This window comes from Cherax quadricarinatus, chromosome 58, assembly GCF_038502225.1.
Source record: "Cherax quadricarinatus isolate ZL_2023a chromosome 58, ASM3850222v1, whole genome shotgun sequence".
Taxonomy (NCBI): domain Eukaryota; kingdom Metazoa; phylum Arthropoda; class Malacostraca; order Decapoda; family Parastacidae; genus Cherax; species Cherax quadricarinatus.
The window spans coordinates 2279214-2303729 of NC_091349.1; the positions used below are offsets into that span (position 1 = coordinate 2279214).

A 24516-nucleotide genomic window follows, 5' to 3' on the forward strand; every position below is an offset into this window, starting at 1 on the left:
TGTGGTGGCCCTATAAATCCCAACAACAATGGCTGCTGTCACCACCACTAGCCACATAACTAATGACATGTATTTTATTCATTCTAGTGTATATATCATGTTTCTATGTTATTAATATTGTTTATTATGTCATATTACATGAATTGTGATAAATAAACTGTAGAGTTGATATTAGGAAAATTATTAAAGTATTTTCTCATGCCTGGAATTCCACTGGAATGAATTATTTCCATTTCAATTAATTTAAATGAGGAAAATTGACTCTGCAAATGAGCAAATCCAGTTGCGAGCAAGGCCATGGAATGGATTAAACTCGTAAGTAAGTAGAGGTTCCACTGTAATTATCCATACTCCTATGAAGAGGAGAAGGCTACATCTTGTTGATGTGTTGCAACAAGTGGGATGGCCTGTACTAGTACTTACGCATAAGTGCTTGTAAGTGCTTGGAGAATCTTGCGTTATCTGGGATATTAAAATTCCCTGAAGAGATAGCCAGCGGACTCTCGGCAAATGGTAAAGTAAAGAAACAAAGCTTGTATAACATACACCCCAAGGCCTGAAACAAGAGAAATAAATTAATGCATTGTTTACATGAACACAAAACAATAATAAAACTTCCAAGAGATTTTCCTTGAGGGACTCGAAGACGAATAAGGAATAGAAACACCAAAGCTGTGGTAAACACGTTCATTTAATATCCAAATATCTTCATCTATCATCCAAATGTTCTGGAGTATCAAACTCCATCATAAGTGCTAAAATGACAAGAACAATTACCAAGCACAATAGCTGGTCTATATCAAACAAAAATGTTCTACATAAACAGTCATCCAATTCAAAATGCTATACATGTAAGGTACACAAACAACCTTAAAAATTTTATGATATCCAACTTAAAATTTTTTTACTCACAAATAAAATGCATTATTGTGTAAATAAATGAATAAATGTAATTAAGTCATTCAGTTTATAGGGTAAATAGAGATGTTGCAAATGTATGGAACAGGTACTACATTATTAAGACTAGAGAGTTTTGTGAGGAGAGTTTGACTCAGCTAAGGCTATGTAGGAGAAAAGGGAACCATATTCCAGTAAAAAGGCCTTAGGCAGGGATTTGTGATGTAATAATGGCTATTTAGTACACTGTATTAATACATGTAGCTGTAAAAGCAGAAAATGCTAGGTTAGTGGTGAGAGGTGTGAGATTAAAAGATAATGATTTGTTACAAAATGAGACTAGTCACAGTTGCTCTTTGCCAATGACAAGTCTAGATAGGTTGCCCAGAATATTCAACCAGATTTGTCCAGCAAATGTTGCTGGACAAATCTGGGAATGCATAGAAGGAAATAAAAGGTGAACACAAAAAAGAGCAAGGTAAAATTAGAGTAACAAAAGTTTAAGCCATGAAAAATTGAATATCAGATATGAGAGAGGGAGGGAGAATGAAGTAAGTAAATGTATGCTGATATTTGGAAATGGACGTGTCAGAAGGTAGGTCTATGCAAGACAAGGTTAACCAAAGTAATGATGAAGGGTTAAAAGGCAGGTGGGAGACTGACGTGTCTGTATGAAGAAAGACCTTTTACATGAATGAAAGGAACAGACTTTAAACATTACAGCAAAGAGGCTAGTAGCAGTGATGTCATGTTTTAGAGCATCATATGGTGTGAAAATTGTAAAAATAATTCAGTGTAGAAACAAAAAGATGGTGTGTGGTTATAAAAGTCATTATTAATAGAGAAGAGGAGGGGCTGTTGAAGTGGTTTAGCCATTTAGAGAGGACAAAGCCAAATTAGATGACAAAGAAAGCATACAAATCTTGGAGGAAGGGTGTAAAAGTCCCATGAAGGGTTGGAGAAGGTGTGTGAAGGCTTCAGCAGAGGCTTAAGCATCCAATGGGTATGTGAAAGCAACTGTTGTACGTGCTACAACGATCAAGGAGAGTGGAGACAAGTGGTTTTGAAAAGATCCAAAGAAAAATGACTAAAATTTTTACACAACATTATAAGGTATCCAATAAATATGATCATCTCAAACAGCAGAGTAAAAAAACCCACCCATATATCTGACTTTGTGGTGATGGGTCGACCAAGGTACAAGTCAATCATCTCAGGAGCACGGTATGCCAGTGTCGTGTACCTCTGAATTTCTTCCTCGACTCTTGATATGCCGTCGATCGTCCCACACAACACTCGGGCAGTAGCAGAACCAAAGTCACATAAAACATAGTTGCCTTCGCTACTAATAAGAATATTTTCAACCTGCAAAGAAATGCAGTACTGATATTACAAGCCGCAAAGTTTAAAAATAAATTAATCATTATTTCTCACTACTACAATGTTAATAAAATAAGAAGCAAATCTGTCTATACAATATAAAACTTGAATATATTTCCAATTAATTAATAGTTGCATGTGCATTAATTATCACAATAAACCAAAATGAAAATTCCACTTTAGCTTCAACCTATGATAACTAACAAAGTACTGTACATTTTTTTTTTTAAACCTCGGCCGTTTCCCACCAAGACAGGGTGGCCTAAAAAGAAAGAAAAACCCAGAAAGAAAGAAAAAATACTTTCATCATCATTCAACACTTTCACCATCACTCATACATAATCACTGTACTGTACTGTACTGTATATGCTACATATAAAATGTTTTCACTACCCAGAAATAAATCTTGCCTTTAAATCTCGATGAATGATGGGAGGGTTGACATGATGCAGCCTAGACACTGCATCACATACATCACAGAAAATTTTGAGGACCTCAGCCTCTGTTAAGCCTGAGTTGATCCTGCAAGATACAAGTATACTATGCACATGATCCTCATACAAATGGTTGAAACTTAAGCTAGAGTTAAGAGTTTATTCATAGCCAATTTACATATTCAAAGGGACATATGTACAGTATTTTGACTAGATTGCATTCAAGAAGTAATAAATCTCAAAAAAAATATATAAATGAGAGAATGCAAAGCTTGGAAGTATTGTATTAGCCAGCATGATACAGTATTTCTATAGCAGAATAGGTTTTCAACAGAGTGCCATTTAGAGACTTCACAGCAAAAAGTGCAGCATGTGTGTGTCAACTAAGACAGAAAAATAAGATATTACACAGTATTGTATTTTTAAATAATTAGCCACAGTCAGGGTACAAATTCTGGCTCAAAAGTTAACAGTATTCTCATGTGACTTAACTACCAAACAATGTACATGTATATCTAGATACTGTTTTGCCTGTTCATCAAGTTTATTTAGTATTTAACATTTATGTCAAAAAGTGCTCATTGTGTGTTTATGTTGTTTTATATACCTCTCAGGACACAGAACTAGAGTACTGCATTATGGCCCAATCTCAGGAACTCTTAAGATGATAGTCAAAGCTGGAAAATACTGACCTGTCGTTCATTAGGTGGAGGAGGTGTTTTCTACAGTAGGTCATAAGGAGGAGGACCTCGTAGACGCCGCTTCCAATGTGTGTGACGCCAGAGTCAACATAGCCCACCACTGTCCTTGGACCATTAAGCATTTTCTACAAAAATAAATTTGACTTATTCTGTATGTGTTTCACAACTTCATTATTTTACTAGTCTATAAAGGCTAATTAAACCATAATTAAATAAGGCTAAATATAAGCACCAAGATTTTTACTAATATTTTCTGATTATCAGTCAGTATCCAGTAATAAAGTTCATGTGAGAACCTGTAACAGATTATACAAGTACTGAGGCCATGAGCATTATTCAACTGACGACAGAAAACCTTGCAGTCTGTATCTGGGCTTTCTGATGAAAACTAACTATAATTTAGCAACTACTTAGTTTCTCTAAAGTATAACAGTATAACAGAAGGATCTTTCTCCACCCTTTATTCCCTCTTGACTTCCAGCCAGCATGGAAAATTGTGCAAGGAGAATTACCATTCTTTAAAAATAGTTTTTTTTTTCTTTAACACTTCAGCCATTTTCCAAGGTAGGGTGACCTGACAAGGAAGAAAATACTTTCACTATCATTTATTCAACCACTGTTTTGCCAGATGGCCACTGGCATTATAGTCCAGATGACCCTTCAAAGGGTCTAGCCTCAGCCTAGCTACTGCAACATGTCAGTCTGTCTACATTCATGTTATCATAGTGGGTTACAGATCTACTGAGGATTCTAGCTGCATTCCTATAACATTCAGTTTTATTATTTAGTTCTCCCCTAATATTATTCAATACTAGAATCAGACACGCCAAAGTTATATTCTACATTTTCCTTCAGGAAACCTTTTTTTAGCTAACATATCAACTTTATTATGAAAGAGTAATGTGTGACAGAATCCATAATAATTGTACATTAATTCCTTTATCCCAAATTTTTGATTATCTAAGCCTGGCTTCTCCAATGAGCATGTTTGTCATTATGTAAGTCAAGAGCCCCCCGTTATGACACTGAACAAGTAATAATCATAGAGTCAAGTTCAGTGTCTTAAGTTAAATACACAAATAACCCGCACATAAAAGAGAGAAGCTTACGACGACGTTTCGGTCCGACTTGGACCATTGACAAAGTCACACAGTGCGACTTTGTCAATGGTCCAAGTCGGACCGAAACGTTGTCGTAAGCTTCTCTCTTTTATGTGCGAGTTATTTGTGTATCGTTCCAGTCACGGTATTGTGCCTTTTTTTGTTATTTGTCTTAAGTTAACCTTAACATGATTAGAATGACGAGCAATTCAGTTTGCAGTGTAGATGCTCAACTTTTAATTCCTTACCCTAAGCAAACTGTATTTGATGAATTCATTAGATTAGTCAAACATTGTGGATAATCCTATTTCAAACTGCTTACCCTCTTATTATTACCTTTTTTATTTCTGCAATTGTATACAGTTAGCATGATTTGGATGTACTCCATTTATATTTTATAAACAATATGATCCTCCCCCTCCCCCATGATACTGACTACAGTACAGTAGTTGTGTCATGGGGGTTTTCATTCCCTCTCTTTTCCTTACCTGGTATAATGTCCCAATCACTTTCCAGAATTCCATTTTTAAATCCATTCCACATCTGCTCTACTGTATGTGAAGCATTAGCTAACTAGAGCTAAAAATCCTGTGTAGTACACTGAAAGTGTGTCTGAAACTAGTAACCTGTACATATAACACACTCATTTCAAGTAACAGCTGGAAGGATACAGGATGTTTATTTTTTCTCAGCTTTACTTGTAATCTGCATAATAATTTCAAGAGCCGGATGTCCCAATTCTACCCCACCACACACTACACAGACAAGCAACTCCCACAGTGGTACCTAACTTTACTCCACCTGACATCTGTCCTCTATATATTTTGTTTCCATGTAATATATTGGATTAAAAAAGCCCCCAGTGGGCAAAATGGCAAACGTCACAAACTTAACTATGTCAACTGCATCTTATACTTTGTTGTGCAGCTAACAATTTTGAACAATCATTCCCATACATGTATATGCAACTTGCACTGATGTACAAAAAGCAGTGGCTAATGTGCCAACTTACAGCGATGTTGATCTCATTTCGGGCCACCTCCAGATCATGTTCGTTGTTGACATAGAGTCGCTTGAGAGCATAACGAACTCCGCTGCTGCCTTTTACCAAGAAAACTAAGGCAAATCCTCCTGTAGAAGATAACTATATTACTAAGTACAAAATTTTGGAAAGCACAGGAGAAGGGAGAAGAAACAAAGGAAGAAAAGGAAGTTACTTGGTTGATAGCATCCTCAACTCACCCACTGAGGATCCAGGATCGATCCCTGGCATGGGTGCTCCCCCTATTCACCTAACAGGGAGTAGGAACTTGGATGTTAGTCGTCTGTCGTTGGTCGCATCCTGGGGGACGAGACTAAATGGATCCCAATGAAAATATGACAGTCCCCCCAGATGACACACTGACTTTAATGGGTTATTCTGGGTGGCTACCCGTCCAAGTTAAAAATCCAAACAAAATCTTCTCTTTAGGAAGGAGGAAGAGAAAAAAGTAGAAAGGAAGCAGAAAGTAGAGCATTTAGATTAACTAGGCATTTTTCATGTTCAAGAGACAAACGAAAAGACTAGCAATCTTTCCCGAGTTAAAAACTTCAAATATAATATAGTTTAACAGTTATGAACGTCCAGGTTTTGTCAGCTCCTTATCACAACCTTCCTTCCGGTTTAGACCACAGACAGACAAAAAATGTGACATACATGAGGACAACTGTACTAGATATGATGTCCTCACTCATCCACTCCACACTTGCTTACAAACATAACAACCCCCATGGTCGGACTATGAATGCTGAAAATAAGGAGACATTAATTATGATAATTTAAAAAATATTAATGAGATGGACCAAGCTCGCTCCCAGGGGTTCAACCAGATCTTCACCTTTAAAACTTTGAACTATGTACATGCATTTTTTTTTTTCAAAATATACAGTAGCTACCTACACACTGTTATAAAATAAGGTGACATTTATTTCATATATTTTGAAAATTATTATGATCACTGGAACCACTAAGCCAGTAGAGTTCACACAGCACCTGGGAAATAGGAAGCAAACAGGTCTGATCTAAGGGAGAGAAGAATAAGTTCGGTTCCTTGAACTGAGCCCATCACCTGTGAGATACCAGTCTAGCCCAGGGTCAGGCTTTCTTGTGGACTGCATGATCAACCAGGCTGTTGCTGTTACCTGCCCATTGGCCCATATACCCATTACAGCCAGTCTGTACATTTTATGGCTTCTGAGATTTCAACTATATCTAAGTTCTTTCTTCAAAGAATACCAAGTGCTCATGCTAGTGGCATTCTGCACTTCTTTATAAACAAGGAACTCCATTAATTTGGCACAAGTGCTACATTTCTGGGAATATTTTATATTTCTTGGTTGAGTTCTATCCCCCTTTTCTAATTCTAGAGAATTAGTGCTTATACCAAATACACAATTTGTAAGGCATGTAGAGGTAATGAATTTTTTGTTGCATTCTCCAATCTGCTTTCATTATATACTAATTATTCTGTAACAATAGCACTGCTCCTGTAATTATGGAGTAAAACCTAAACATGTGGTTTAGATGTGAAGATTAACAGCATACACTGGGGCCATGCCTTGAGTGTTAGTCAGCCACCTGTCAGTCACACCTGCTCATTTGATTCCTAACTATACTATAGGGTTACACTCAATACCAACTCTCCTGGTATCAGTTACACCTCTCCACCTAGCTGACATTCTTTATTCCTAAGTGTTCAGAACTTAATCTATGATTATTCTAAACTTGATTCACAGGTTTACATCTGATTTAGATTTCAGATTTTGCCACAAGGGAAGTTTAGTGGTAAGAGCAACTACTGTATATTCCAAAACCTTTAACTACTCTCTCGTAAAATTGATTAAATGAAGCACTAAATTACCCACAAGATTTAATAAACAAATCAAATAACCACAATTAACAGTGCAAGCATGTTTTCTGTAAATACTCTTGCTGTACACTACATATCTTAAATCTTAATATTTCACAAAAATTAACAAGTCTGGTTATAACTCATGAAATCATAACAACATAATTTCAAACAAACCACAGAACAGGTAGGGGTTCAACCCATAAGTTACTTTACATTAGGTTTCTTTTTTTTTTTTTTTTTTTTTTTAGATAATATACCTGAACTTAGCCAAGACTTGCCCAAGTCTTACCTCGCCTAGAGATTAAACCCAAGTCCTTTTACTGCCCGAAATGCCCCAGCATGAAAGTGGTTTTCTTTGTATTTAACAAATCAAAATTGTAATTACACACTGTAACCTTTGCAAAGAAATAAAATTTTTATTCTTTAGGTTCTGAACTAAACTCTCTCTCCATCTAGCCTCTGCATAATGTTGTGCATGACAATAATCCTGCTAATCATAAGTGTAATCCAGGAACAAATCCAGGTTCCACAATTGTGTGCCAGAGGTGCTACCACTGATCCACAAGCAATGAGTCAACAACGAACTAAAATGTAATAGTATTACAATATGTGTTCTCAATAGGAATGCACATGATACATACTGAACCCCATTAGAAGTAAGTCACTGACGTTTTTGGGGTTATCCTTAGTAATTCACATATGACAGTGTCATCCATTGAGGATGCTGTAAATCTCCAAGCAGATATTAACCAAGTCTTTAAATGGGCCTCAGAAAACAACATGAAGTTCAATGAAGATAGATTTCAATTACTCTGCTATGGAAAACTCGAGGAAATAAAAACTGGATCTGATTATAAAACAAATTCCAACAACACAATAGAGTGAAAAACTAATGTGAAGGACCTGAGAGTGATAATGTCAGAGAATCTCACATTCAAAGATCACAACAATGTCTCTACCACATCCACTAGAAAAATTATTGGATGCATAATGAGAGCCTTCAGAACTAGGGATGCCAAGACAATAATGTTTCTCTTCAAATCGCTTGTTCTCTCTAGGCTGGAACATTGCCGTACATTATTAATGGCCCCCTTCAAGCCTGGCGAAATTCCAGACCTGGATAACCTACAAAGAACTTTCATGGCACGTATAGGTACGATAAAGCACCAAAATTACTGCGAATGGCTGAAGTCCTTTGATTTGTACTCCCTGGAATGCAGGTGAGAAAGGTATACAATATAGTAAAGGCGTCACCGTTTAGTGCCAAAATTGGATAACAGCTCACTTTGGCATAAAAACACAGTATTGGCTTGGCTAACGCCAAATAACTCAGTTGAGGGTTTTCATCCCGAACTTGTCCGCGCAGCCACTCAAGAAGGAAAGGTTTTTTAGTGCCAGGAAGGAAAAAAAAACTGGCAGGAAATGGCAGAAATTGTACACCAAATCCAGTCATTCCTGGAGTGGAACCACAGTCGATGGCCTCCACTCCAAACCAACAGATACAGATACTAATGCCGGAAAAAAAATCCCCCCCCAGTACCAACAATACCACCAGTCCGATGACATTCTTCTTTGCAAATATACAGGGTCTAAAGCCAGCAACAAACAACAAAATACCTTTCATCCTTGGACTGCTTGCAGAGGCAAAGGCAATGTTCGCGGCTTTCACTGAGACCCACATAAAGGATCACTTAGACAACGAAATATGGATCCCAGGTTACAACCTATACAGATGTGACAGAGTGAACAGGCAAAAGGGGGGGGTTGGCCTGTACATTGCAGTCACTTGTTTGCACAGAACTGCTTAATGCCTCAAATGATGTAGTGGAAGCTTTAGCAGTAAAGGTCGAGAACCAAAACCTAGTCATTGTGGTAGTCTACAAGCCTCCGGATGCAACATCCCAGCAATTCCAGGACAGCTGTTAAAAATTGACCACTGTCTGGAAAATCTTCCAGCTCCTGCACCCAACATCTTGCTCCTGGGGGATTTCAACTTAAGGCACCTAAAATGGAGGAATATAGCAAATAATATTGTTGCAGTAATAACACCAGGAGGCAGCTCTGATGAAAACTCACACTCACACGAGCTTTTAAATCTCTGCACAAAATTCAATTTAAACCAGCAAATAATAGAGCCTACTAGAATGGAGAATACACTAGACCTCATCTTCACTAACAATGATGATCTGATAAGAAATGTCACCATATCAAAAACAATATACTCAGATCACAACATAATTGAGGTTCAGACATGTATGCGCAGAGCCCCAGACCGACAAAATGAGATTAGTCACGGGGGAGCATTCACCAAATTCAACTTCAATAACAAAAACAAAGTGGGACCAAGTAAACCAAGTCCTAACCGATATAAGCTGGGAAGATATACTAAGCAACACAGACCCCAACTTATGCCTAGAACAGATTAACTTGGTGGCACTTGATGTATGCACAAGACTTATTCCTCTAAGAAAAAGGAGGAGTAGATGTAAAATAGAAAGAGACAGGCGCTCTCTTTACAGGCGACGGAAAAGAATAACAGAGCGGCTAAAAGAAGTCAATCTATCTGAAATGCGTAGGGAGACACTGGTCAGAGAAATAGCAAACATCGAACTTAAGCTAAAGGAATCTTATAGGAGTCAGGAATCGCGGGAAGAACTAAAAGCCATAAATGAAATCGAAAGAAACCCAAAGTATTTCTTCTCCTATGCCAAATCAAAGTCGAGAACAACGTCCAGTATTGGGCCCTTACTTAAACAAGATGGGTCCTACACAGATGACAGCAAGGAAATGAGTGAGCTACTCAAGTCCCAATATGACTCAGTTTTTAGCAAGCCACTAACCAGACTGAGAGTAGAAGATCAAAATTAATTTTTTATGAGAGAGCCACAGAATTTGGTTAACACAAGCCTATCTGATGTTATCCTGATGCCAAATGACTTCGAACAGGCAATAAATGACATGCCCATGCACTCTGCCCCAGGGCCAGACTCATGGAACTCCGTGTTCATCAAGAACTGCAAGAAGCCCCTATCACGAGCCTTTACCATCCTATGGAGAGGGAGCATGGACACGGGGGTCGTCCCACAGTTACTAAAAACAACAGACATAGCCTCACTCCACAAAGGGGGCAGTAAAGCAACAGCAAAGAACTACAGACCGATAGCACTAACATCCCATATCATAAAAATCTTTGAAAGAGTCCTAAGAAGCAAGATCACCACCCATCTAGAAACCCATCAGTTACACAACCCAGGGCAACATGGGTTTAGAACAGGTCGCTCCTGTCTGTCTTAACTATTGGATCACTACGACAAGGTCCTAGATGCACTAGAAGACAAAAAGAATGCAGATGTAATATATACAGACTTCGCAAAAGCCTTCAACAAGTGTGACCATGGCGTAATAGCGCACAAAATGCGTGCTAAAGGAATAACAGGAAAAGTCGGTCGATGGATCTATAATTTCCTCACTAACAGAACACAGAGAGTAGTAGTCAACAGAGTAAAGTCCGAGGCAGCTACGGTGAAAAGCTCTGTTCCACAAGGCACAGTACTCGCTCCCATCTTGTTCCTCATCCTCATATCTGACATAGACAAGGATGTCAGCCACAGCACCGTGTCTTCCTTTGCAGATGACACCCGAATCTGCATGACAGTGTCTTCCATTGCAGACACTGCAAAGCTCCAGGCGGACATCAATCAAATCTTTCGGTGGGCTGCAGAAAACAATATGAAGTTCAACGATGAGAAATTTCAATTACTCTGATATGGTAAACACGAGGAAATTAAATCTTCATCAGAGTACAAAACAAATTCTGGCCACAAAATAGAGCGAAACACCAACGTCAAAGACCTGGGAGTGATCATGTCGGAGGATCTCACCTTCAAGGACCATAACACTGTATCGATCGCATCTGCTAGAAAAATGACAGGATGGATAATGAGAACCTTCAAAACAAGGGATGCCAAGCCCATGATGACACTCTTCAGGTCACTTGTTCTATCTAGGCTGGAATATTGCTGCACACTAACAGCACCTTTCAAGGCGTTGACCCCCGGAACTCTCTCCAGGTAAACTCGAGGCAGCCTGAGTGGGCCTGGCCACTCCATGAGTCCTTGTACAGCCAGTGTGCCATTGTTTACAAAGCCAGTGAGGATGATTCCATGTGAGCATGCGATATATTTTGTATTATTCCATTGTCTTTAGTGCTTGTAACTGCTAAATAAGCCACAATGGGCCCCAGGAAGCTTCTAGTGCCAACCCTGTGGTAAAAAGGGTGAGAAATACTATTGAATTAAAAAAAAAGATAATTGCAAAGTACGAGTGGAGTGCGTATCTCGGAGTTGGAAAGGTTATACATGTATAACAAACCCCATTCAACCATCACTACTATCTTGGCCAACAAAAAGGCAATCAAGGAAGCTGTTGTTGCAAAAGGTGCTAGTATGCTTACAAAACAGAGATCGCAAATACTACTCGAAGATGTGGAGAGACTGTTGTTGGTGTGGATAAATGAGAAACAATTATCAGGAGATATTGTTTCTCAGTCAATAATATGTGAAAAGGCAAAGCAGTTGAATGCAGATCTCATTAAGAAAATACCTCCAAATAGTGCTGCTATTGATGAATTTAAGGCCAGCAAAGGCTGGTTTGAGAGATTTAAGAATCGTAGTGGCATACACAGTGTAATGAGGCATGGTGAGGCTGCCAGTTCTGACAAAAAAGCGGCTGAAAAATATGTGCAGGACTTTAAGGAGTACATAGACACTGAAAAATTGAAACCCAAATAAGTGTTCAATTGTGATGAAACAGGCCTGTTTTGGAAAAAAATGCCAAACAGGACCTACATTACACAGGAGGAAAAGGCACTCCCAGGACACGAAGTCTACGAAAGACAGGCTAACTCTAATGTTTTGTAGTAATGCTAGTGGGGATTGCAAAGTGAAGCCTTTACTTGTGCATCACTCTGAAACTCCCAAAATGTTCAAGAAAAACAATGTCATCAAGACTAAATTGTGTGTGATGTGGAGAGCAAACAGTAAGGCATGGATCACTAGGGACATTTTCCTTGACTGGTTCTATGACGTGTTTGGCCCCACTGTGAAAAAGTACCTCCTGGAAAATAAATTGTCACTCAAGTGCCTCCTGGTAATGGACAATGCTCCTGCTCATCCTCACAACTTGCAAGAGCAAATTGCAGAGGAGTTGAGCTTTATCAAAGTGAACTTTTTGCTTCCTAGTACCACTCCTCTCCTCCAGCCCATGGACGAGCAGGTCATTTCAAACTTCAAAAAACTCTACACAAAAGCAGTGTTTCAAAGGTGCTTTGAAGTGACCTCAGACACTGAATTGACTCTAAAAGAGTTCTGGAAAGAACACTTCAGTATCCTCAGTTGCATAAACCTTATAGGTAAGGCTTGGGGAAAGTGACTTGCAGGACTTTGAACTCTGCCTGGAGAAAATTGTGGCCACAATGTGTACAAGAAAGGGATTTTGAAGGGTTTGGGGCTCACCCTCAGGAGACTATGCCAGTTGTGGAATCTATTGTGGCACTGGGGAAGTCCATGGGGTTGGAGGTTAGTGGCGAGGATGTGGAAAAGTTGGTGGAGGACGACGATGAAGAGCTAACCACTACAAAGCTGCAAGAGCTTCAGGTGCAATAGCAACAGATCACAGCTCAGGAATTTGCTTCAGAGGAAGAGGAAGAGAGATAGAGGAAGTTGCCTTCGTCAAAGATTAAGGAAATGTGTACAATGTGGACAAAGTTGCAAGCGTTTATGGATGAATATTATCCTGAAACAGCTGTTGCAAGCCGTATTGGCAACATGTATAATGACACTCGTGTCCCATTTTAGGGAAATCTTAAAGGGACACAAGAAACAGAGCTCTCTGGGCAGATATTTTGTGCAACAGAGGTCCAGTGACTCTCAAGCTGGTCATAGTGGCATTAAAAAACCAAGAAGGGAGGTAACCCCAGAAAAGGACTTGTTACCTGAAGTCTTTATGGAAGGGGATTCCCCTTTCCAAACAACAGAACACCTTCATCCTCTCCCTTCCTCCCGTCTCATCATCCTCTCCCCTTCTCCCGTCTCATCATCCTCTCCCTTCCTCCCGTCTCATCATCCTCTCCCCTCCTCCCGTCTCATCATCCTCTCCCCTCCTCCTGTCTCATCATCCTCTCCCCTCCTCCCGTCTCATCATCCTCTCCCCTCCTCCCGTCTCATCATCCTCTCCCCTCCTCCTGTCTCATCATCCTCTCCCCTCCTCCCGTCTCATCATCCTCTCCCCTCCTCCCGTCTCATCATCCTCTCCCTTCCTCCCGTCTCATCATCCTCTCCCTTCCTCCCGTCTCATCATCCTCTCCCTTCCTCCCGTCTCATCATCCTCTCCCCTCCTCCCATCTCATCATCCTCTCCCTTCCTCCCATCTCATCACTCATCAACAAGTCCACAATAAAGATAAATGTCATTTCAGTATTCTTTACTGTGCATGTATCATTGTTTTCTGTGTAGGGAAATTGGATTAATTGGATTTCCATTATTTCTTATGGGGAAAATTAATTTGGCTAAAGGCTAAATCAGTTAAAGGCTAGCTCTCTGGAACAGATTAAAGGCGTTACCCGATGGTCCACTGTAACATACATTTCGAAAATCCTTGAGGGTCTAGCCCCAAATCTGCACAAAAAATCACTCCCTATGAAAGCATAAGACTCAGCAGGCAATGCAGCATCCCCCAGTGAAAAGCAGGGGCACCACTAGTATGCTAAGAGAGAACACAATAAGTGTCAGGGGCCCAAGACTGTTCAACTGCCTCCCAGCATACATATAGGGGATTACCAACAGACCCCTAGCTGTCTTCAAGAAGACACTGGACAGGCACCTAAAATCAGTACCCGACCATCCGAGCTGTGGTTCACATGCTTACATGCGGCCAGCAGTAACAGCCTGGTTGATCAGGTTCTGATCCACTGGGAGGCCTAGTCAGAGACTGAGTTGTGGGGGCATTGACCCCCAAAACCCTCTCCAGGTATACTCCAGGTATATGCAGGTCTAGTCATATGATGATCCACAGCCGGGGCTTTTGGTCATCTAACCCTTCATCGCGCAAGGGGTCCGAAAATTTGAAATTCGAACTGAACTCCCTATGGTGGATAGAGTAACTCAATACAAGGTCACTGATCCCATATAAATTGATTTCTGATGGTTAGTTTTCGAGCAATTGCCAATCTCCGAAGACCGAAAATATTAGGCTGCTCCCGACAAAGGGATTAAAAAATTTTATGTTGCAAACTTGCAATTGTTAATAAAACACACCAAAACAATTTTTTAAATTTAATATACAAACAGACAATATAAAAAACATAAATGGAACTTGTATCAAAACATTTTTTAATTGTTACAAAAATATAAAAAGGAAGCAAATATCAACAACGCCAAATTGCAAAGTGATGCAAGTTTCAATCCCTATATTCCTGAGATTCATTTGGAAGACCAATGATTCTATATTGCTAAATGGCAAGATGGAAGTCTGAGAAACAATTTCTATCAGTCTTTATGCACAGATTTACTTTGCATACACTACACACGAATGACGATGTTACCGTTTTCTTCGCGTTGCTGCAATACTTGCAAGTAAACGGCCTTTGCCCTGCCATTGGGAAGTGCATTAGACTAATGTCTTTCCTAACACTGTCATCAGGCATTTCTGTACGTTTTCCCCTCCCAGGTTTCACTATGCCAACACCATTGGAAGTACATGGTGAATTAGTTGGTGAAGGTCTTGGAGTTGTTCTTAGGATGCTCCCTCTAAGGTTTTGTCCTTTAGACCTTGCAATTTCAGAGATACAATTCCTGAAATACTTCAGTTGCATACACTTTTGCTTTATTGCTCGAGAATCACGGCAATAAAGCAGCCATGCATTCACAACAGCAAGATCAAGAATATAGGCAAATAGCCGCATGTACCAACGTTTTGATTTCATTGGTGTTTTGTAGAGATGCACCAACATGTTGCTTTTGTCAATACCTCCCATGTTTGCATTATAGTTCTTGATGACTGCAGGGCACGATATTTGCTCTTTCCTCTTTGTAACCTTGTTATATCTGTCAACAAGACTCAGAGGCTCGACCCCAATATCAGTTGTCACTAAAGTCACAACTTTGGTGTCCTTCCATCTTACAACAAGGACACCATCATTGTTGTTGAAGCAAAAATTGCCCCTGACCACACTGTTCCTTTCCATTTGTTTGATAGGCGCCAGATGTGGCTTACCACATCTATTGTCACGTACTGTTCCAGTGTATCTGCAGTTATACTTATCTCTTAGTAGCTTGACCAAAGGTATACTTGAAAAGAAATTGTCAGCATAGATTGCTGATGTGTTTGTCTTGTTCATAGTTTGTGCAAGTACCAGAACAATCTTTGTACTTATTGGAAGTTTAGATTCTTCCTGTGGCAGCTGTATGGGATGTGCGTCAAAAGTTGTTGTGCCTTGATACATGAGTATATCATGTATGAGTCCATCTTGACTTGCACGACAAAAAAGTTTGAAACCCCACTTATCTGGTTTTGTTTTGATGTACTGCCTTAGGTTTCCAGCAGTTTTACCCTTGAAACCAACCATGACTTCATCAATAGATTGCTTGGGTGTAGCTGGAATTTTCAAGCAAGCATTAGTTAGTTCAGTGTGAAGAGGCCTTACTTTGTAGAATCTGTCATTATCCTTTTTTGTGTTGTCATTGAAATGAATATGACTTCTAAGGTACCTAAACCTCTTAGACGCCATGCTATCTGCAACCTGTGGGCTCCTAAAAGCAGCTTTCCAATAGTCTTCGAGGGATGGTAGTGGAGCAATACCCATGAACAACAAAATACCTATGAACCTCAAGATCTCTTCAGAATCTGTTGAAAAAGTACTATTTACGTCTTTTTGCCTTGCATACAAATTTGTTTGATATGCTATGTTATCTATCATGGCTGGAGTAACGAACATACGAAAATACTCATATGGAGACCTAATTGCAAGAGGCTTTTCATGTTCATATGCCGGCAAAGGATCATTTTGAATGTCATCTACGGTCCACTGAGATGAAACTTGAAGAGCAATATTCTCATGGATCTCTTCCTCATCCAGGTATTCCTCAATCCTAAAAGTTTTCTTTTTCCTCATTACTTTCTGCTTTTTGGCTGGCCTTTCTTTCCTTTCTTCCTCCTCATCATCACTTGACATCTCTGCATCCTGTGCATCCGGTGGCAAGTATTCATCACCACTATCCAGCAATTCTGGTTCGTCTACCTCTGGTTCCGAGTCACTGTCTTCAGAAACGCAGACATACCTCGACCTGCTGGTCGACTGCTCCCCATAAAACAGCCTCTCATGGAACTGGAAGGACAATAGAAACCTCCTGTATAAATCCAGACCACTACAGAGTTCATATATGCAATTGAAATTTTTTTTATAAATATTTATTTGACTATAATTGGACATTCCCGGAAACTCGCGCAAGACCGAAAGAATTCGGACTAAAATGCTTGCACTTTTTTCAACTGCATGCTACACTCATATTATGCTTCACACGGACTTTAGGTATATATCAAAATATGCCTAAACTATTCATGTAAGCACTAAACACAACAATCAGTACTTACCGACATTGTAGAATGTATAATCCAAGAGTAGATTAGTAAGGGTGGAGGGAAAAATGCGTGTGTGTTCGAAGCCAAGCCACCAGTGTTTATATTTTGATCTCTCAACCAATGGGAAGGCGGCAGAAGCGAACTGTACTTAGCTGAAGAGACTCAGGGAAGGCTTGTGATTGGTTGGAACTAAAGAACGGGAAGCTGGCCGCGCGGGGCGCGAAGTATGACACGCGCCAAAAACACGTAATTAATACCGAATTTTTTCGGCCAAGATCGACAAAGGGCTAACTGTGGGCTTCTGCTGGCTGACCCCTCTTACCCCTTTAAAATTTATGGTTATGATTATAATTATTAGATTATATCTTCTCGGTGTGAGTTTTATTATGAATTAATCTAGTAATTTTAAAAAACCATACCGCTTTACAGAGCTTCACTTTATGGCATTTCACTAACGCAGCGATTTTCAGTTATACCCATTCTTTATTTATTCAGACTTCCTACAATAAATATATTCACCACTCACTAAAAGCTATGGACAAAAATATTTTAAGTAATGTGTGTACAGCCCCTCCTCACTTAGCGATGTATACTCTTTTACTGACGACTCAGATTTCTGACGGGCTCTGTGATCAGTATGCACACTACCTAAATAATGTATATTAGAACTGATTTCCTCTATTCTGTTTATTACAATATACAGTACACTACTGTATAAACATTTAAAAATATGCCAGAAATGTTATAAACAGTGAAAAGGTGACATTAAAACAATATCAAAGATGGTTGACACAAACCCACTACCTTTACAGTATGCTCCTCACTTAGCTACGAATTCATTTACTGATGTGATTTTAGGAACAAAATTCCATTAAGTGAGGAGAGGCTGTACTGTATATGCATTTTTTAGGCCTAGCTCTATTGCTCACTTAATGTATGATAGTGTAAACATGTTGTCAGGCTTTTATATACATTTGAAAGTGAAAAACGGCTATGTCTTACGTTACAGTGATTTTCGCTTTACAGTAGTAGCCCAGAACCTAGCCTGCTATATAAGTGGGGCCCTCCTGTATAAGGTCTTCAATTACTTCATGTCCTGGGCAGTAATATTGAGATTTAGATTAGTATCTGACTTTGCATTTGACCGACATTTGTAATAACCTTTCAATATAGTGTTCTTGCAAAAAATTCTGGTAGCAGTTAAAAGTTTATCTTAAGGCTGCCCAAAATACTCTGAATATTCTGGGACTTTCTATAAAGTATTTCAATAATATCACCTTTCCAAATTAATTGTAAACTATACTTTGTAAAAATAAAGTTTAACATTCATCACTACTATGTGACCCAGGACCAACACTCACCCAAAATCATAAATAAAATCAGCACATCTGAATCTCGTGGCAAAATAACACAAGACCTTCCATAATAGAAGGTAGAGTTTACTCTTCAGAGTTACCATGTGATGACCCAATATGAACCCCCATGTCAAACATAATTTAACATGACAAGAGTGTCAACGCTCCCTGTGAGATCACCAGAAATGACACACAGGGTCAATACTCACCCTCGACACAGGCAACAGTCCCACACAGGGTCAAGACATGACCACCAGTGCCACACAGGGTCAAGACATGACACCCACTGCCATACAGGGTCAATATTTCACCACCACTGTCACACAAGGTCAAGATATGACCACTAGTGTCACACAGTGTCAAGATATGACCACTAGTGTCACACAGGGTCAAGATGTGACTACTAGTGTCATGAGGTTAAGATATGACCATCAGTGTGACTCAGGATCAATGACATGACCACCCGTGCTACACAGGATCAACGATATGACCACCCGTGCCACACAGGGTCAACGACATGATCAGTGCCACACAGGATCAACAACATGACAACCACTAGTGCCACACAAGATCAACAACATGACAACCACTAGTGCCACACAGGATCAACAATATGACAACCACTAGTGCCACACAGGATCAAGACATGACAACCACTAGTGCCACACAGGATCAAGACATGACAACCACTAGTGCCACACAGGATCAAGACATGACAACCACTAGTGCCACACAGGATCAAGACATGACAACCACTAGTGCCACACAGGATCAACACATGACAACCACTAGTGCCACACAGGATCAAGACATGACAACCACTAGTGCCACACAGGATCAACACATGACAACCACTAGTGCCACACAGGATCAAGACATGACAACCACTAGTGCCACACAGGATCAAGACATGACAACCACTAGTGCCACACAGGATCAAGACATGACAACCACTAGTGCCACACAGGATCAAGACATGACAACCACTAGTGCCACACAGGATCAAGACATGACAACCACTAGTGCCACACAGGATCAAGACATGACAACCACTAGTGCCACACAGGATCAAGACATGACAACCACTAGTGCCACACAGGATCAAGACATGACAACCACTAGTGCCACACAGGATCAAGACATGACAACCACTAGTGCCACACAGGATCAAGACATGACAACCACTAGTGCCACACAGGATCAAGACATGACAACCACTAGTGCCACACAGGATCAACACATGACAACCACTAGTGCCACACAGGATCAAGACATGACAACCACTAGTGCCACACAGGATCAAGACATGACAACCACTAGTGCCACACAGGATCAAGACATGACAACCAATAGTGCCACACAGGATCAAGACATGACAACCACTAGTGCCACACAGGATCAAGACATGACAACCACTAGTGCCACACAGGATCAAGACATGACAACCACTAGTGCCACACAGGATCAAGACATGACAACCACTAGTGCCACACAGGATCAACACATGACAACCACTAGTGCCACACAGGATCAAGACATGACAACCACTAGTGCCACACAGGATCAAGACATGACAACCACTAGTGCCACACAGGATCAAGACATGACAACCACTAGTGCCACACAGGATCAAGACATGACAACCACTAGTGCCACACAGGATCAAGACATGACAACCACTAGTGCCACACAGGATCAAGACATGACAACCACTAGTGCCACACAGGATCAAGACATGACAACCACTAGTGCCACACAGGATCAAGACATGACAACCACTAGTGCCACACAGGATCAAGACATGACAACCACTAGTGCCACACAGGATCAAGACATGACAACCACTAGTGCCACACAGGATCAAGACATGACAACCACTAGTGCCACACAGGATCAAGACATGACAACCACTAGTGCCACACAGGATCAAGACATGACAACCACTAGTGCCACACAGGATCAAGACATGACAACCACTAGTGCCACACAGGACCAAGACATGACAACCACTAGTGCCACACAGGATCAAGACATGACAACCACTAGTGCCACACAGGATCAAGACATGACAACCACTAGTGCCACACAGGATCAAGACATGACAATCACTAGTGCCACACAGGATCAAGACATGACAACCACTAGTGCCACACAGGATCAAGGCATGACAACCAGTGCCACACATAGTCAAGACATGACAACCATTTGTGTCATACAGGGTCAAGGCATGACTACCAGTGTCACAGGGTCAACACATCACACAGACATGACCACCAGTGCCACACAGGGTCAACACATCACACAGACATGACCATCAGTGCCACACAGGGTCAATACATCACACAGACAACTACCAGTGCCACACAGGGTCAACACATCACACAGACACGACCACCAGTGCCACACAGGATCAACACGACCACCAGTGCCACACATGATCAAGGCATGACCACCAGTGTCGCACAGGGTCAACACATCACACAGACACGACCACCAGTGCCACACAGGGTCAACATATCACACAGACATGACCACCAGTGCCACGAAGGATAAACACCACACAGACATGACCACCAGTGCCAGACAGGGTCAACACATCACACAGACACGACCACCAGTGCCACACAGGGTCAACATATCACACAGACATGACCACCAGTGACACGAAGGATCAACACATCATACAGACATGACCACCAGTGCCACACAGGGTCAAGGCATGACCACCAGTGCCACACAGGGTCAACACATCACACGGACACATCCACCAGTGCCACACAGGGTCAAGGCATGACCAGTGCCACACAGGGTCCAGGCATGACCACCAGTGCCACAAAGGATCAACACAACACACACACAGAGGAGGCCTGGTCACAGACCGGGCCGCGGGGGCGTTGACCCCCGAAACTCTCTCCAGGTAAACTCCAGGACACGACCACCAGTGCCACACAGGGTCAACACATCACACAGACACGACCACCAGTGCCACACAGGGTCAAGGCACGACCACCAGTGCCACAAAGGATCAACACAACACACAGACACGACCACCAGTGCCACACAGGGTCAACACATCACACAGACACGACCACCAGTGCCACACAGGGTCACGGCACGACCACCAGTGCCACACAGGGTCAAGGCACGACCACCAGTGCCACACAGGGTCAACACATCACACAGACACGACCACCAGTGCCACACAGGGTCAACACATCACACAGACACAACCACCAGTGCCACACAGGGTCAACACATCACACAGACACAACCACCAGTGCCACACAGGGTCAACACATCACACAGACACAACTACCAGTGCTACACAGGGCCAACACATCACACAGACACAACCACCAGTGCTACACAGGGTCAACACATCACACAGACACAACCACCAGTGCTACACAGGGTCAACACATCACACAGACACATCCACCAGTGCCACACAGGGTCAAGGCACGACCACCAGTGCCACACAGGGTCAAGGCACGACCACCAGCGCCACACAGGGTCAACACATCACACAGACATGACCACCAGTGCTACACAGGGTCAACACATCACACAGACACAACCACAAGTGCTACACAGGGTCAACACATCACACAGACACATCCACCAGTGCCACACAGGGTCAAGGCACGACCACCAGTGCCACACAGGGTCAACACATCACACAGACACAACCACCAGTGCCACACAGGGTCAACACATCACACAGACACAACCACCAGTGTTACACAGGGTCAACACATCACACAGACACAACCACCAGTGCCACACAGGGTCAACACATCACACAGACACAACCACCAGTGCCACACAGGGTCAACACATCACACACACACAACCACCAGTGCCACACAGGGTCAACACATCACACACACACAACCACCAGTGCCACACAGGGTCAACACATCACACAGACACAACCACCAGTGCCACACAGGGTCAACACATCACACACACACAACCACCAGTGCCACACAGGGTCAACACATCACACACACACAACCACCAGTGCCACACAGGGTCAACACATCACACAGACAACCACCAGTGCTACACAGGGTCCACACATCACACAGACATATCCACCAGTGCCACACAGGGTCAAGGCATGACCAGTGCCACACAGGGTCAAGGCATGACCACCAGTGCCACAAAGGATCAACACAACACACAGACACGACCACCAGTGCCACACAGGGTCAACACATCACACAGACACAACCACCAGTGCCACACAGGGTCAACACATCACACAGACACGACCACCAGTGCCACACAGGGTCAACACATCACACAGACACAACCACCAGTGCCACACAGGGTCAACATATCACACAGACACAACCACCAGTGCTACACAGGGTCAACACATCACACAGATACATCCACGTGCCACACAGGGTCAAGGCATGACCACCAGTGCCACACAGGGTCAACATATCACACAGACACAACCACCAGTGCTACACAGGGTCAACACATCACACAGACACATCCACCAGTGCCACACAGGGTCAAGGCATGACCACCAGTGTCACACAGGGTCAACACATCACACAGACACGACCACCAGTGCCACACAGGGTCAAGGCACGACCACCAGTGCCAAACAGGCTCAACACAACACACAGACGCAACCACCAGTGCCAGAGAGGGGTCATCACTCACCCTCAGCAATGACCTCCTCAACGGTGACAGTATTACGACCCACCACAAACACCTTGCCTATGAAGGTGGTGTGGCTCTGGTCCTTGTTAGACTGGTCTATCCTCTGAAACAGCTTCTTCATCTTGTCCAACAGCACCCTCTTGAGCTGACACAACTCTCAGCGACCTGAGAGACGACGTAGTTCCTCCCTCATAGATTGACAGGTCCCATAATTGTTGGTTTGTGGAGGCGGTGTTGAGAGCGCCGTGACACAGGGCGGTCCACACACTCTCTCTTCTCTTCTAACTACACTCTTTTAACGCCTAGTTACAGCACAGTGGAGCAGCTGCATGCCAGGAGGAGTGCCACTAGAGTGTCATTGTGGTGGTGGGTGGACAGGAGGAACGAGGAGAGCAGCAACAGTGTCACTAGTGCCTCACTGGGCCTAAGATGGCTGCTTCCGGTCTCCTCTTAACACAGAAAACGTAACATAAACATCCAAGATTACTCTAATTCATAACTAAGTTTAACCAGGTATACTTATACACAAGCACAATCTCACAAGTTTAGGTGATTACAATCATTATACATAGTAATATATGTGTAAATTACCTAGCATAACCCCCCAAAAAAGTAAGACTGACTTCTTCCCATTGATATCCTTTTAATATCTTATTATTAACATCCTAGCTTGCTATTACAAGTTAGTCTGGGTTATAACTATAAATATTAAAACAACTAAGTAACTCAACTGCGTCACAGTCAGTTATAATGAAGAGTTACAGATGGAATAAAGTGAACTGAGTTATTTACAAGAACATTAAATAGAGGAAAATCGTCTTAATACAATATGTACACGAATGTTAACTATTGAAGAAATCACTCTCCTCCCTTTCTGTAGCTTCATTAGGAACCTTTCTGTAGCTTCATTAGGAACCTTTCTGTAGCTTCATTAGGAACCTTTCTGTAGCTTCATTAGGAACCTTTCTGTAGCTTCATTAGGAACCTTTCTGTAGCTTCATTAGGAACCTTTTTGTAGCTTCTTTAGGAATCTTTCTGTAGCTTCTTTAGGAACCTTTCTGTAGCTTAATTAGGAACCTTTTTGTAGCTTCTTTAGGAACCTTTCTGTAGCTTCTTTAGGAACCTTTCTGTAGCTTAATTAGGAACCTTTTTGTAGCTTCTTTAGGAACCTTTCTGTAGCTTCTTTAGGAACCTTTCTGTAGCTTCTTTAGGAACCTTTCTGTAGCTTCATTAGGAACCTTTCTGTAGCTTCATTAGGAACCTTTCTGTAGCTTCATTAGGAACCTTTCTGTAGCTTCATTAGGAACCTTTCTGTAGCTTCTTTAGGAACCTTTCTGTAGCTTCATTAGGAACCTTTCTGTAGCTTCATTAGGAACCTTTCTGTAGCTTCTTTAGGAACCTTTCTGTAGCTTCATTAGGAACCTTTCTGTAGCTTCATT

General features: G+C 41.7%; 2 protein-coding genes across 2 annotated transcripts in view; both read right to left on the minus strand.

The window, feature by feature from the left end:
* The window catches only part of Nak (Numb-associated kinase), a 144261-nt gene extending 120737 nt beyond the window's left edge, over positions 1 to 23524 (minus strand). The window contains exons 1-6 of the mRNA XM_070097506.1: positions 23078 to 23524; positions 5525 to 5643; positions 3404 to 3537; positions 2688 to 2799; positions 2059 to 2262; positions 424 to 556 (exon numbers count right to left, since the gene is read on the minus strand). Of these exons, the coding sequence (XP_069953607.1) occupies positions 424 to 556; positions 2059 to 2262; positions 2688 to 2799; positions 3404 to 3537; positions 5525 to 5643; positions 23078 to 23198 (823 nt within the window). The 5' untranslated portion in view covers positions 23199 to 23524. The remainder of the gene's footprint in view (positions 1 to 423; positions 557 to 2058; positions 2263 to 2687; positions 2800 to 3403; positions 3538 to 5524; positions 5644 to 23077) is intronic.
* Positions 6291 to 18906, minus strand: LOC138854403 (piggyBac transposable element-derived protein 2-like). The gene is made up of 3 exons (XM_070097450.1): positions 17052 to 18906; positions 16105 to 16785; positions 6291 to 6299 (listed from the first exon to the last, which is right to left on the minus strand). The coding sequence occupies exons 1-3, from the start codon at positions 17055 to 17057 to the stop codon at positions 6291 to 6293; spliced, it is 696 nt and encodes a 231-aa protein (XP_069953551.1). The 5' UTR covers positions 17058 to 18906.
* Positions 23525 to 24516: the final 992 nt, after the last annotated feature.